The sequence below is a fragment of the Mastacembelus armatus genome, chromosome 6 (assembly GCF_900324485.2).
Source record: "Mastacembelus armatus chromosome 6, fMasArm1.2, whole genome shotgun sequence".
Lineage (NCBI taxonomy): Eukaryota > Metazoa > Chordata > Actinopteri > Synbranchiformes > Mastacembelidae > Mastacembelus > Mastacembelus armatus.
In genome coordinates, this window is record NC_046638.1 from 2148082 (window position 1) to 2163549 (window position 15468).

The 15468-nt window shown below is 40.2% G+C and overlaps 2 protein-coding genes across 3 annotated transcripts; both read right to left on the reverse strand.

Moving 5' to 3' along the window:
• Positions 1-996: 996 nt before the first annotated feature.
• deaf1 (DEAF1 transcription factor) lies at positions 997-8382 on the reverse strand. Of its 2 annotated transcripts, none has more exons than XM_026312485.1 (14): positions 7960-8382; positions 6871-6968; positions 6249-6375; positions 5940-6089; positions 5630-5769; positions 5449-5514; positions 5144-5188; positions 4482-4605; positions 3894-4040; positions 3516-3802; positions 3326-3424; positions 2828-2914; positions 2359-2451; positions 997-1191 (listed from the first exon to the last, which is right to left on the reverse strand). In XM_026312485.1, the coding sequence occupies exons 1-14, from the start codon at positions 8156-8158 to the stop codon at positions 1177-1179; spliced, it is 1677 nt and encodes a 558-aa protein (XP_026168270.1). In that variant the 5' UTR covers positions 8159-8382; the 3' UTR covers positions 997-1176. The 2 variants fall into 2 exon arrangements, with proteins under 2 accessions (XP_026168270.1, XP_026168269.1); XM_026312484.1 differs by having other exon boundaries at positions 2828-2917.
• Positions 8383-9071: 689 nt separating this feature from the next.
• bet1l (Bet1 golgi vesicular membrane trafficking protein-like) lies at positions 9072-12980 on the reverse strand. Its single transcript, XM_026312503.1, has 4 exons — positions 12928-12980; positions 11226-11311; positions 10806-10862; positions 9072-10556 (listed from the first exon to the last, which is right to left on the reverse strand). Exons 1-4 carry the CDS (start codon positions 12944-12946, stop codon positions 10389-10391), a joined length of 330 nt encoding a protein of 109 aa, XP_026168288.1. The 5' UTR covers positions 12947-12980; the 3' UTR covers positions 9072-10388.
• Between the last annotated feature and the right edge of the window lie 2488 nt (positions 12981-15468).

Here is a 15468-nt window from a genome sequence, read left to right on the forward strand (position 1 = left end):
AACAAGCTTCAGTCTGAAAAACAGTTGATTTGCAACACGTCTTCACACGAGTGGCAAGAACTGATTTTTTTTTAATTATTAAAATTCATAAATAAACATTTTCACCTAAAATGTATCTGTGTTTGTGGAGCAGTGATTTCACAGATCAGGAGTCATATTCTTCTGTCTTACCACCAGAGGTCCTCATGAAAAGCACTACAATTTCCTAATAAGAGTGACAGCAAGAGTCCATAAGCCAGTTATTTAGATAACATGATGAAGAGTGTCATGCAGCAATGCACCTAGTGATGTTTCAGACTGCAAACTACAGTATGTGATCGCACAGGCACATGAAGGCCTTTGAATGAGACTTTGCCTTAAAACAGTAGTTTAATTGGATTTTGCTGATGAAAGATGTCACTCATTTCATCCTCTGTGGAGACTCTGTGGTATTTGTACAAGTTCTATTTACACTTCTGCATGAGTCAAGGTGCAAATAATGCTGTGAATGTTATAACCCACATGTGACCTCAACGACTCCCAAGGTGTTAAAAACGCCACAGTTGTGAAAATGCCTTGGATTCTCATCAGCCAGTTAGAACTGAAGAAACCCTTTTGGCTGGGAGCTTCAGGAACCTCAAGCAGGTCCACAGACTTATGGCGATTCATGTTGTCATTGTTTTAAACCACATCAGAGCTGTTCAGGGTATTCCAGTCCAGAGTACCTGGGGTCCCTGCAGGAGCTGAACCTCAACAAAGTCACCAGAAGGTCACTGAAGTTTGATGTATCTGAGAGACAGACACGAAGCTTTAAAAGCTTTTCAGCAGATTTCATTAGAGTCAAAAGAGCTGAAAGCCTCAAGGACAGACTGACACCAACACCCACCCCCTGATGTCTCTTTCAGGGTCATTTTAAATCTCCTGGTCCTGCCCCTGCTGAGGTGGATGAAGCTGTTTGTGTTCAGTCATTAAAAGCAGCTCATTGCTCAGTGCTGGAGCTTAAAAATGAAAACCACCAGCTTTCACATATTTTTTAATTTGATGTTTATAGTGCAGGTGGCCTGGCTGTAAATGCAGGAAATGTCTGGTCCCATGAAGGGCGACAGCAGCAGACGTCTGAGCGCCGCTGGGACTGAGCCACAGCAGAATCAAATGTCATCATGTCAGAGGTAATTCATCAGGAGTCGCTCCGACAGATCACCTGCCTGCCCACTGTTGAAAAATGAATAAGTAAACTCAGCTGTTAAACAGTTAAAGAGAAAAGCTGAATGTGAAAAACACCCAAATCTGTCTGATGGAAAAGGATCAATCCTCCTGCAGAAATCTGAGACATCTACATTTCATTAATACCAAAGTACTAACAAAGTATGTAACAGATACTCAACTAGTCTCTTGAGACGACAAACTGAATCTGAATTCAAATAAAATGACATCAAATTTTTTATCTTTCCTCCTATACATGAAGCTGCTGCTGCTTCTCAGTTTGAAACAAGTAAAAAGAAGGAAATTAAACTAAAATCTGCTTATATTGTTTTTGTTCTGACATTTTGTCACCAACCTACATAACCTGCATGTGTCTGGACTGTGGGAGGAAAAAACACACAGGGAGAACACGGAAAGGCCCTGGGTTGAGCAGGATTTGAACCCAGAACTTGCTCTGCTGTGAGGCAACAGTGGAAACCACCGTGCCATTCTTGAACACACTTAACAGGTGAAAATGTGTGGGAACAGTGCAGCCATATAGTTGTCGATTTCAAATAATCAAAGAAATGGATGTTTGCTTTTTTAATAAATAAAAAAATAGTTGTATATTATTTTTATGATTTTCATTTCAGAAGGTAATACCTGAAAGGGACAAATAACTTTATTTTTGCTTTTTTATTTAATTAGTGTTAAACCATGTAAGGAAGAACTAGCATTTAAAAAAATAAATAAAAATGAAAAATATAGGAAAGATGCAAAAATCTACAGACCCTAAACCTTTTTAGAATCTGACTTTAACAGACGTGGAACTTCAGAATATGCTGCTATTATTGAATTAATGTTGTGATCATTACTGATGGTTTTATTTTTCCATGTCATGTGCTGTGTGACAAGTTTTCAGATGCTTTAGGATCAGAGCTGAAGTGTGTTGAGCTGCAGTTCCTCTACCATCCACTAGATGCTGCTGTGAAAAAGCTCTGACTCTATTGAAATGAATGGGAAATCTTCTCTGTCAGAAATGTCTCTTAGAAGACCAGAGAGCTTCTTGTAATGCTGCTCCCACACTGAACATCCCAACAGTTGATGCAAGGAGTGTTTAAGTCTTTGAGAACAGCTCCTCTTTTCCTGCAGCTGATTCTGGTGGTGACCTTTGGCCCTGTTACACCTTCACTTCACCTTGTCTATGTCGATGGCTGTGATTGGCTCATCCTCCTGAACAGCCACGCCCCCTGCTGCTGGACAGCAGGTGTGTTGATGATCCTTCCAGTCCTGCCAAGACAAACAGATTGTGGCATTGTCAGCACTTCAAGGTGTTTTTTTTTTTCTTTTATTTACACTTTACTGTGACTGACACGTCTTAATTTTAGAAACTACTTTGAGCTTTTAGTGAACACAGCCCCTGATCTCTTTATAAAGTCCACATCTACACATTTACAACACACAGCAAAGCCCTGTCTCTGAACAGCTACTAACAAATAATAATTAGTCTTATACTGTCGTCCATACAAAATACAGCATATAACATCTACAGCTTCTATTGTTTTCAGTGATTTTAGAGTTGACTTTTGATGTATCTTGTCTTATCGGTCTCTGCATGAATTATAGGTTACCCACACAGGAGTGTGACTGTTCAGGTGAGTCTTACCTTTCTCTGACAGAAGGTGGAGCAGTAGTTGACTTTGTGGCAGCCCGTACACTCGCTCATCGCCACCCGGCCACAGTTTACACACATCTGCTGCAGAGCAAACGCAGGACATGTGAGCACACAGGAGAACCAAACAGGTAACAGGATCTGTTTTTAAATATGTGTCAATGTTAAGGTCAGTGTTTCTGTCAGAGGTCGCCACCATGTTTTCTAGTGTGCACGTGTGGAAAGTGGCTGTACATGCACAGCATCATTTCATCAGAGATGAAGATGAAGATGAAGATGAAGATGTTCATGTCTTCCCAAGGACATGTCGAAACCAGGAACTGGCCTTCTGTCACTACCACCACTGAGATACCCTACAGCTTAAAAGACATTTTGGAAAGTGTGTGTGTGTGTGTGTGTGTGTGTGTGTGTGTGCGTGCGTGCGTGCGTGCGTGCGTGCGTGCGTGCGTGCGTGCGTGCGTGCGTGCGTGCGTGCGTGCGTGCGTGTCATACATTGATGATGATCTCAGTAATGTCAGAGTTTCTCTTGGCCTCCGAGTCGTCAGGCTGCTGAAATGAGATCTGGTTCTGGAACGTCTGACTGAGACCACACTGAAACACACACACAATAAGTAAAGAATTAAGGCACCTATTATTTTAATATGTAATAATTTATCTTCTCTCTGGTTAATGCTGTTCTCACCTCCTTTCTGCCTCCCTGACCTTTGACCCCTGCAGCATCACCTGAGTTTTTGGCCTGTTCAATCAGCACCTTCAGCTGCTGGACATTGCTCAGCAGTGTGTTGGCCAGTTCCTCCAGGTACAACCAGGTGTTCTTCTGCCCTTCACTCACCGCTGGCCCCGCCGCCCCGACAGGCCCCACCTCCAGCTCGCTCACCAGCCCCGCTGATGGAGATGCCACCCCCGTCACCGCCATCTTGGCCTGAACCGGCTGCGGAGTTACAGCTAATGCTGGCAGTGCTGTTAGAACTGAGAGACAGAAGATAAACAAAGAAGGTTTGTTCTTTCTTGATATAATATAGACATAAATAAATATATATACATATGTCCACATATGTACCTGCTGTGCTGGCGAACACCTCACTCTGTGCTGAGCCTTCTGAGATGATGGCAGCGGCGGCGGCAGCTGCGGCAGCATCACCTGCTGAAGCACGGTCAAAGGTCAAGGTGCCAGAGGTGGAGAACTGTCCTGATGGGGACACAGTGACTGTTGGAAGACAGATGTTATCAGGTCACTTCTGAAGGGAAAGTTTAAATGTCACCACCACAGATCTGATGGAAATTTCAGGACTCTCAATAATTTTCAGTGACTGATTTTTTCAGACCATCTTCCGCCACCACAGACCTACTAACAGGTAATATGTTCATTCATATTTCATTATTTAACCATTCTAACAGAATTCACAGTTGGTCATTTTCAAGATTTGAAAGGTCAGGACATAAAAACGGTGTAATCCAGTAAATGGAGGATATTTTTCCTTCTTAACACAAACATTTTAAAACAGCCTGTTTTGACTGTGAACACATGAATCTATGAAATAAACAGATTTAACAGACGTGACCCTGCTGATCCTGATCTATAAACTGTCTAATCTATTCTCAACAGTGCTCCTCCAATCACACGTCAGACTGAGGTCACCTGACATACATGTGGTTCCCGGGGTCAGCGTGATGTTTTTGGTGGCAGGAAGTTCCTTTTTGGGAGGGCTGACCGGTGGTTCCAAGTCCTTCTTCCTTCTTTTGTATGGGACAAAGAGGCGGACTGGACCCGTCTGAACCGAGCCAAGTGGAGACAGAGGAACGAAGAAATAAACCACTTTTAATCAGAGACAGTGAGGTAAGAAAATACAGTGCGACTCCTGGTTTAGTTTGGAGAGTACATTCAGATGTTAGAATCTCTCCATCGCTCCACAGAGAGCTGATGTTTTCCTCTGACACTTTCTTCTGTCTTGTCATGGCCAAGGGGATGACACATCATTACTGGGAAAAGCCAGCACGAAGTCTAACAGTGCAAGAACTTTAAGTAGAAAAAAAACGTTGTGGCTGCAACAGCTGGGACACAACTCAGTATTTTTACTAACTAGACAGTCAGGCTCAGGATTGCCAACCTAAAACAGTCAATAACGTCGGCAGTGCTGTATATTTTAAAAAAAACTAGTTCCCTTCTCAGTGCTGGTTCCACAAATGGTAGCAGTACTGATATAATATATTGATACACCAAGAACTTTTATTAAAATCAGGTCTAAATGGTGTGAATGTAAAAGCCATTGTCAAAGGTTAAAACTGTGACAGAAAAACTCTTAGATTTACCATATTGATGTTTTCTGTGGCCAGAGAGTCTCCCTCCTTTGGACACTGAAGAGGAAAAGAGATACAGACGATAACACAAACTGAAGTCTGCTGAAGTCAAGTGATCCATCTGAACCGGGTAAATTCTGTTTGTGTCCAACCATTATGTGATTTATTTCTCAAAACTGTTGTAACACTTTAGTTTATCGGGAATCCAAAATGTCAGCAAACTAAAGAACTAACTAGCTAACCAGTAATTTATTTTATTACTTGTTATCTGACCGATAAACGGGATCTTCCTTAGCCATAGGTTCCTTAGGACTCACCGCTGTCAGGTCGTCACAGCAGGCTGCACAGGTACAGGAGGCAGCATGGGGGTTCAGGATACGCTCCTACACACACGCACATGCACACTCCTGAATGAGCTGACATGCATGCAAATTATACTTTTACAGTGTAATTCTACTGCAGTAGATGTTAAGTAATGCAGTATGATTGCAGTACTACCTGTATGAGGCAGAGCAGAGGTCTCCCTGCATATCTGATGCTCCTCTTCCAGTCTTTGCTGCTTGCTCTTCCAGCCAGACCTTCAAACTCTGTGGGGGTGAACCACTGCTGGTTGTGTTTGATGCAGCGACCTTTGCCCCCTGAACACAACACAACCCTGTCAGTGTGTGGGTAATAACGGGACAAATTTCCGAGGAAGCACAACAGAAGAGTGAAGCGAATTATTTCAGTAACAGTGGGATTGATGTTCTCTTAGACTGGGTGAGATGCTCTGTCATGAAAACATCAATATTAAATACAGTGCAGGTACCTGATCCCAGCCGGGTCTTGTAGAGGACCCCACTGGTGTTCCTGCAGCGGACTGGCAGCTCATTGTTGTAGACTGAGGGGTCCCAGTTGTACTTGGAGCAGGAGTCTTTGTCCTGTGGTGGAGTTAGAGGGGTGGGTGGTGTCTGTGGACCTAAGGGACACACAGAAGGATGAAACAGACACAGATCAGTCTTAGAGACAGTGATGGATTTCACTGTCTTCCAAGTTTTATATATTCTTTTTATGTTTAATCTGATTCATAATGGATTACTTAAAGACAGCAGGACTTTCTCAGTACCACAACACACACCTGGTGTAATGGTGGCAGCAGGCTTGAGTCCAGTAGCCTCCACGATGCTGCCATCAGTGTGAACCACGATCAGAGTGGCCTTCTGGGTACTAAGACCTTCACTCAGCTGGAGGGTGGTCCTCCCACTCTGTAACACACATGCCGACACAGTATAAACATGTGCGTAGATGATGATGATGGAAAGGAGACGGTTCAACTGTACAGCAGCAGACGTAGCATACTGACTAAGGTTTTGAAGGGCTTTAAGGATGTTTTTAGGGGTCCTGTTAGCAGTCAAGAAACTAAAATCATCAAGAAATTAACTTAAATCTGAATAACACTGCCAGTTCTCTAATTCAGGAGTCTACAGATCTGCACCTGCAGTAATTCAGCAAATTTTATTCTAAAGAATGTTTTTTAAGAGGTACAATACTATGGTTTATAGAAAGGACTTCCCTAAGCCCGAGCTGACATGTTTAAATGTCTTGTTCTATAAAACAAAGAAAGAAGCAGCTATCCTTTAACCTGATTGCAGGGCAGACTGTACTTTTAGAGCAAAGCTATGTGCAATAGCTATCCGTGTGTGTGTGTGTGTGTGTGTGTGTGTGTGTGTGTGTGTGTGTGTATGTGTGTGTATATCTACCAGCACATGTTCAGGGAGGCTTCCTGTCGTGGAGACTGTCGTGGTGAAAACATTGTCCTCAGCAGCCTGAACGTCCCCAACTGTGACTGCAGTCACCTCTGATAAATAACGAGATTAAATTACATCATCAAATAAACCAGTACTTTTACAGGTGAAAGTGTAATTACCACAGCCAAACCAACGTGTTATGATGACAGCATGTCATGTCAATAGGAATCAATGGATATCACCACATGTAGTGTGTCTAACTTTCAGAAAAGTTCTCAATATTTCAGAATAATGTTAAATAATTAATAATCTTAAAATAATAAAAATAATAATCTGAAGATCTGCAGATTTTCACATTCATTTACAAAGACGTGATTGGTTTTTAAAACCCATGTATATTATTATTTTTTTTCCAGCTGTTCAGTAGCCACTCATCCAGTCTGGACAGCAGCTGGGACACAGCCTGGCCATGTTCAGGGAACCCTTATTTAACTACAGTCTATATCTTAAATTCTTATGCTGAAAACAAGGAGAAATGTACAACCTATTCGTTAATTCATGAAGTGGCATTTTTCTTAATTGCTATAAACCATTCTTCAGTGAGAGTAATCAAAGAAAAATATAGACAAGTTTAAACCTATACTGTCAATTCACCAGTAAACACAATGGAGGACGTCTAAACCATCGCTAACTTTTAAATTTTGTTGCTGAATTTTATGAAAGTTGGGTAATTATTTAATGTAGTCTGTGTCTGCCGGATTTGGGAACACGAGATAAATTAGAAAATGAAACACGTGCCGTTTGAAACATGTGAATAATATCTTATTTATGGGCTGCATATCCTTAAACTTTGCAATAACTGAACGGAGTTTGGGAAAGGTGTTGTTACGTTACCACCAGGCACTACAGCGGTTTGCTCACTTTTAAAGATCTGTGCAGTTTTATGTAAAAATGGTTACTGATTCACTTTTATTCAAACACAATAATAAATTCGGCAGCCATCGGTGCTGTCCCCGTTTTATAACTAACATTATCTGCCCACTTCGTGTTTTAGCGCCACCCCACACGGAGCGGCCTGCTGCTAGCTAAAAGGCGCCTTGCCTGCAAAAGCCGCCTCGGCCTCGTCTGGATTCGGCAGAGACTCGGCTCCTATGTCGATGTTTCCCGGTTCCGTCATCACGGCCATCGTGGTGACTTCGGCCTCCGACTCGGTATCCGAGCCCACTCCCTCCACCGGCGGCCCGCCGAGGGGCGGTTCATCCAGCCCGAGCGCCTTCGTGGCCGAGTCCGCCTCGTCCATTTCTCTGCTGAACGACAAGAGCCGAATGTGACCGAGTAGCAGCGGGGCAGAGCCGGATCCGAGCGCAGCCGAGCCTGGTACGAACCGGGTAATAATCAGAAATGCGGAGAACGTAAAGGTTAATCGATCGAATTAATAACGTTTTGTCGGAACCGTTAAAGAACCGGGAAAGCTAATCCGACGGAGGAAGGCCGCCCAACTGTTTTTCTTCGTGAAGACTCAGGGAAGAGATGCACCGAAGACTGCCGAAAAATAACGAGCGCGACCCGAAGCGACACACTGCGGCCAAGACACAAACATTCAGAAATAAGGACCAGAAAATCTGCGTTTATAGACAGTTTATTTTTTCAGTTTCTATCAACGACCCCCAATGATCTATTCTTTACATTGATTTCCCCTTCAATCCTGAAATAATCTGAAATATTTTCTTCAGAAAGAAATTATAAATCCACAAAAACACTATAGCATCCTTCTGCGTTTGTCTCTGCAGGTGGCAGGTGATTCTGACTAATATATTCTGACTAATATATTTTTATTACTGATTTCATCATGTACACAATATTTTCTAGAGATTTTTAAGTGCATTTGCAGTATTTTTAGACTCTTTATATACAATCTGGACAATACTTTTAGGCCACAAAAGCTTCTGTATTTGCCAATCAAAACTTGATTTGCTGAGAAACTAACTGTCCACAAATATAACTTAAATATAATAAGACTTAAATGAAGAGTTCATGTATTGGCACAAATTGAGTATGTGTCTAAAATATGACAAATGCTGTGAGATATGTGGCCAATAACAATTTTCAGTGGAAATCACACTAATATACATGTATTATTGTAGACTTGAACAGGCTTTTGATTTTATTTTATTTAATAATTTATTGTCATTCGGTCAATGAATATTAAAATCTATTTTCTCTAAAAGTTATAATAATCAAATTTTAAATATATACATTTTTAATTGAACTCTATTGCTAGTCATAGATAATCATACCTTACACAATGACCCAAAAAATCATGTTAAAAGGAGCAATCATCCCAAACAAATGCACAAATAAAAGCACTTACTGCATATGTATTAATGATATTAGGTATCTGGTGATCTGTAGACCATCCAGTTGGAATGTCAACACAGAAGAGAGCTCTTTTTTAAACCTTTTCAATCAACCTACAGTCTCTTTCAGCGAGTGAGTGTGGAATTAAAAAAAAAGATGTTATCAACAGAGTGTCCCTGTGAACCATAAAGTGTAAACCATATGTGCAGGTCCCAACATTTAACATAAATGATTAGGAGGAAACAGACTTAACTGTAAACACACAATAAACTTAAAGTCCTTATCAAACCAAAGTGAAACCCAACTGAAAAGCTGTGTCAAACTGTCTTTAAATATGTTTTGAACTGAATTAGCTACATGTTACAGTATGTCTGTTTGCTGTTGCCTCATCCCCTGTGTTGCAGGATCGATGGATTCATTAGGAGCTAATAAAAACTATCTGCTGACATAGCAATTTGTTAACACAGTCTGTCAAATTTTGTGTCCCAATTCCACACTCCATACAAATTGGCAGAGTACGTGTAATATATATACGTAAGTTGTTTGAACACAAAACATTTTCTGTACTGAAAGAAAATTCTAAATACTTTGACCTTTTAATAACACTGTTTTTTAAAACTGCCAGATACAAAGCAAAATGTCATGTATATTGCTTTGGGAGACAACACTGTACATGAGCAGCCCACCTAAAAAACAAGTGATTTTTAGTCTGTAATACAAAATATTTAAGTAATTGCATCACTTTCACAGTGTGAACAAACTAGCTGCAACTCAAAACCTTTATTGTGTAGTCTGGAATTGAGACACAGCTAGTCTGTAATCAAACATATGTTTTGGGACAGGCTTGTCTTGAGTGACAGGTTCATCAGCCTATCACAGTGTGACCTCCTGAGCTGCATTCAGCCTCTGCCCTCGCTTTGTCCAAATTAGGACTTTCTGGTTTAAACTCCAGCATCTTTGGTAACACAGTGAACACTGGTGTTTCTGACACATCCTTTGCTGGTTTCAACAAAATGTTTTCTGTCTGCTTCCTGATTGTTTTCTCAGACTGGTGCAGAATAAAAAGTCGTCTTTGCAGCAAAACCACAGAGATGGTTTACATTTATCTGATATGATATAAGAGTCTACAGTCTCTACACCAGAACCATCTCCTGGTTGTACTGGTTTTCCCATCAGCGCTGAATCCTGGAGACCAGGTAGTAGAGCAGAAAGAAGAGCAGGACCAGGCCCACAGACACGTAACACAGGATGCGGCGATTATCTCGGCCAGATCGGACCATGGTGGAGAAACGCTTCACGCTGCCAGTAAGTAGTCCTGTCGCACTCAGGAAGTTTGAGTCCTGAAAGGGACATAAGAAGGAAAAATTTGTTGTTTTTTAAAGAGTAGTTGATTTAGCTAGAATATTAATCACTTGTTCTATTAATATCAGTAAACTGTGTAAAATAGCCATTACACAACATGCATATGACAGACACCTGCTAACCTGTGAGATAATAGCACTTTTCACGGTGATGGCATCAAAATAAAATAGAAAAACCAAAAAGTAATTATATTTTTCTATATTGCGTCACAGATCAGAGGGACTCACCATGTTGTCCAGATATTCATTCTGATCTTCAACATCCTTGTCGATGTCATATGCCAGCTGTCAGATACAAACAACACAGATGTTACCAGGTGTTAAAATGGCAGGTCTGACACTTAAGGTTTTATTGCTTTTATAAAAAGTATGATTACAATACATTTTTACATCATCTCAGTGTCAATCTACAAGCACAAGAGAGAACTCTAAAGACCCCGAGAACTGCTTTACTCAAGTCAAGACAGTTTTTAATTAATTTTACAAATCACATTTTTCTTAAAGTGCTTAATAATCTGTACAGCATACAACGCCCTCTGTCCTGATTCACACTGTTGTCACAGTAACACCAGCATGTGTATGAACTGTGGTCACACCATCAAAGTCTGAAGTACCACGGCAAACTAAAATCCATTAACACCGACTCACAGATTTCAGCCTGGAAACTTTAGTGGCTAGGTTTTCAGCCAGACGTTTGTTTTCAGCATCCAGCATGTCATCCACAGAGCCATGACCTGGGAATGCAAAAAAACATAAACAGATCAGATTAAGGTTGTTATGTAGTGGTGAGGGTGATTAATCAGGATTAATGGACTGTCTAGCAATGTGTAATATCTCCTTGGCCAGAATTTATTTATTTTGTCTTACATCTTGAAGTAAAGCTATTATGCTCTGTGAACTAAGTTACAGGGCGTATCTCTAAATGACATCCCTGTTTCATCAAAGTTTCGAAAAGCAAACGCTTTGAATAAATAATCACAGTATTAGAATAAACTGAAATGAATGAAAAGCAATTTAATGACTTCTGTGACGTCAGCAAACAGGTGACCTTTTCTATCGAACGGGGTTTCCTGATTGAGATTTTAGAGCAGGGGCTTGATTATATTTTGTTAATCTGCTGTTAAAGGTATGTGGTTCTCTGTTGACATTAAAAGTAAATATTGCTCTATATAAATGTGTGTTTTTAAGATGACTTGTGAGTGATGTGTGTAGGTGTGTGAGTGAGATAAAGAGAAGGAACTAGAGAAGGAACTAGTTCACCAGTTTAAAGGTGCTAGCTAGCTAACTTTGGCGGCATCAGTAACGTTAAGCTAACGTTAGTTAGAGACCATTAATAAGGAGGTAACTAGCGTTAATGTTATATGGGAACCATACTGTGTGTATTAAACGCCAATAAACTTGGATTTATAAAATTTTGCAAACAGTAAAACCGTGTTGAGTGAGATTTATGAAGAGAGACAATGTGAAACTCCTTAAAGATCGCAGCAGTTAAAGCTAACTCCAGTTAGCCAAGCTAGCTAGGTCACTGTCCGTTAACTAACATTACGTTAACACTATATAAGATAACGTCAGTGGCTATAAGTTATTAAACCGTAATAACTGTGTTCACTGTGTTTCATGACAAGGTCTTAAGCTGTTTGGTAAAAGTAATAAATTGCTATAGATTGTAATTCAGCAGTCTACCGTGTAACAATGTATTTGTATAGCTAACATATTGCATTTTACCTAACTAGCTTAACGTTAAGTAGCTGTAGTTGAGCATTAATGTTGATAAGATTACTTTGTGCTCTACCAGATCTACTTGAGTTTCATTTTGAAACAGTAAAGTTAGTAGTAACTTAGCTATTTCTTCAGTGTCATTGCTACTTTTACTTAAGTAACTAACAGTCAGAGTTTAACGCAGCAGGTTCTTCTGTCATTTACAGTAACGTCAAGTATAACAAATTTGTGGGCTAATCGCTAACGCAAGAATTGAATTCTTCCTCGAAATGGCGTCTGTACATTTTAAGTATCTGCTTATCTGTAGTAAAATAATATTAATCTCTTGTGAACTGACCAGACTGTTACGAACGGAAATGTTAATAGTCAAACCTGTCTTAGGGCAGCTAACCTATAGGTACTTAACAGTTAGACTAAACTAAGCTAGCAAAGCTAGTTAGCCTACTTCCTGAGCTCCAGTCTTGTTTTAGTTTCGACGTGAAATAACTACAGACCCAAACAGCAAACACGTTGCTGATTTTCTTTGTCATTAGCTTATACAACATATCACACGACTGTAACAACAGTCCTACATTGCTGGATAAGGTTAATGGATAAATATTTAGAAGTGAATACGTGTCAAAAATAATACCTCTGTTCCAATCGGCCATGTTGGTAAGTGACGTCACGATCAGCTGTTTCCAAGTTTAATAGGCGCACATGACAACGGGTCTCAAGTTTTTTCTGTCACATCCGGTAAGCATCCGACCTAAAATCAACAATGCAGTCCCGCAGGCATTTCCAGGTTACTTAAAGACTCCGTTCTAACCACTGGGATAAAAATATTCCTGATATAGAAGATTTTAAAAACTGTATCCCAAGTTGTGATTGTGAATGCAAAGTCATGAGAGACCAAGCTGGGCTGAAACAAAAACTCAACAAATAACTCAATCTCTAACACTAACAAACTACGTCTTTGATTCTGGATAACTTCTAACAACGTTTAGTTTTACAGTTATTACATCTATAAACAGTAAAATGTGGTGGATAGGAGGTTTCCCTGGCTTATGTGTGTGGTGTGTTAACTATGTGTGACCACTGGGTGGCAGCACACATACACAAGGCATAAACTGCTGAGATGATCCCAGGTCAACAAGTCTAGTGATGACTGAACTGTTGGACCCAGAGTTAACCTATCAAGCAAGTATATTTCACAGATGTTAACCTTCACAATATGAATTCATTTCTATAAACTGTAATAGCTGCCTTAATCACCTTCAGATCGGAGTTTCAACATGCAGTTAAGTGTACTAGATAAAAAATGTATATGAGGTATCATGAATCTAGGCAGATCTAGCACTGCTGAACTACTGTTATTGTAGGCTGCTTGTGAGTGTGAGGTCAGTGGTCATTATAGCCATGTGTGAAAACACCATCATGCAAATGTGAGACAGTGATGTCACCCTGTGAGTGTGTTCAATTAATCCTCTTGTTTCTCTGTGTGCTGTAATCCACCTGTGTGCCTGTGTCATGTGTTTGTGTGTGGCACCTGATGTCAGACTTTTTTTTTTCAAGTCTCTTTAGATCTGTTGTATTTCTCACTGTAGAAAAAGCTTCAGTAGCAGTTTTAGTTGTTGTAATGTATGTAGATGTAGTGTGCGTGTAGACTCAGTATATGGAACCTGATGTGTATAGATCTGGTGTGTGCAGACCTAGTGGGAACAGATCTAATGTGTATACACCTTGTGTGTGCAGACTTGGTATTTGTGAACATGGCATGTGCAAGTGTGTTGTGTATAGATGTAGTGGGTTTAGAAATGTTATGTCGCTCTCAGCAGGAGGAGCTGCAGCAGCAGTCTCACCTGGCACTCACTGAAGCCACAGATTGTCTAATTAGATTAAGCGAGGCTTTCCTCAGATAATCATTTAGCCAGCTCCTGTTTTTTCCTTCAATAGACTGTTGCTTGTGACTCTGAGCTTGCTGAAGGTCAAACTGAATTTTTGAACAGTATTCTGGTTTTGGTAAGAAATTTTTGTCGTGGAACAGGTCTGTAGACTGTCTGCTGAGGAGCCGCTGGTTATGGGCCACTTCTGGAGCTTTGTGTGTGACGCTGCTCAGAGTAATTGTACTGCCACTAATACCTGCTACTGCTAACAGGAGACAATGGGGGAAGTTTCTGTAAGTAAAGCTTTTCTTCTCTTCAGTGCTGCAGTACTAAAATGACAATAGTGTTTTTTCTTAAATTGCTCTTGGCGTGTGTTTACTCAGTATGGAGGGCTGGCTGATGAATTTATTCAACTTACATACAGCTGTAGCTTGTGTTCATGCTGTGCTGTCCGTTAACCACTGCTAATTAGTTTAGGCTCATATAATTTCTCCAACAGAAATTCATATCACCTTGATGCAGCTTCTTTGATTTGAAGAATTACAGCACTTATGTTTTTCCTTTCATAAAATAAATTTCTGTTTTTGGACAATTGGTTGGAATTCCTAATTAAGCTTTAATTTTGAACAACGAACAGCAAAATTTGATTATCATGTTTTAAAGCTCAGTCTGTTCACCCATCAGTAGCTCCTTTTTCCTCTTTTGCTTTAAATAGGCTGCTTCTCTCTTGCTCAGATTAAGCATCGGCTGACTGATTGACACAGATTACAGCTAAGACAGAGGTCACAACATGTGAGGGACAAGTATATATATGTAACGGCTTTTGGTTCTCACACCAGCATGTGTGTGTGAACTAATAGTAAAATGTCCTGATTATATTTTTTTAAACACAGGGTAGAGAACAGAAAAGTCTGTCGCATGGAGGTTTGATGCAGTCTGTCAGGTTTCAGGTCACATCACTATTTATCAGTTCAATTCACAGAAGTGCCACAGTGAATAACAGAAAGTTTTTTATTTAGCTAACCTATTTAGCAAAGGCAATATAAATGTAAGTCCTACAACTGAGCTAAACAAAGTCAATATGTCCAGATGAAAAATTCGGTGTTTTTCACCTCAGCTCATTTAGCCACTTTAAACACTTGGATTCATAAAAACATCAGTATTCATAGTCAGTTTTTTCCTCACTGTTGCTAAACAATCTGGGTGATATTTGAATAGAATTTTTAAAGATTTTTAGCTCAATCATATCATTTTATCTTATGATTTTACTTTACAATAATGTCTTCTTCATACTGATGACCCTTAGA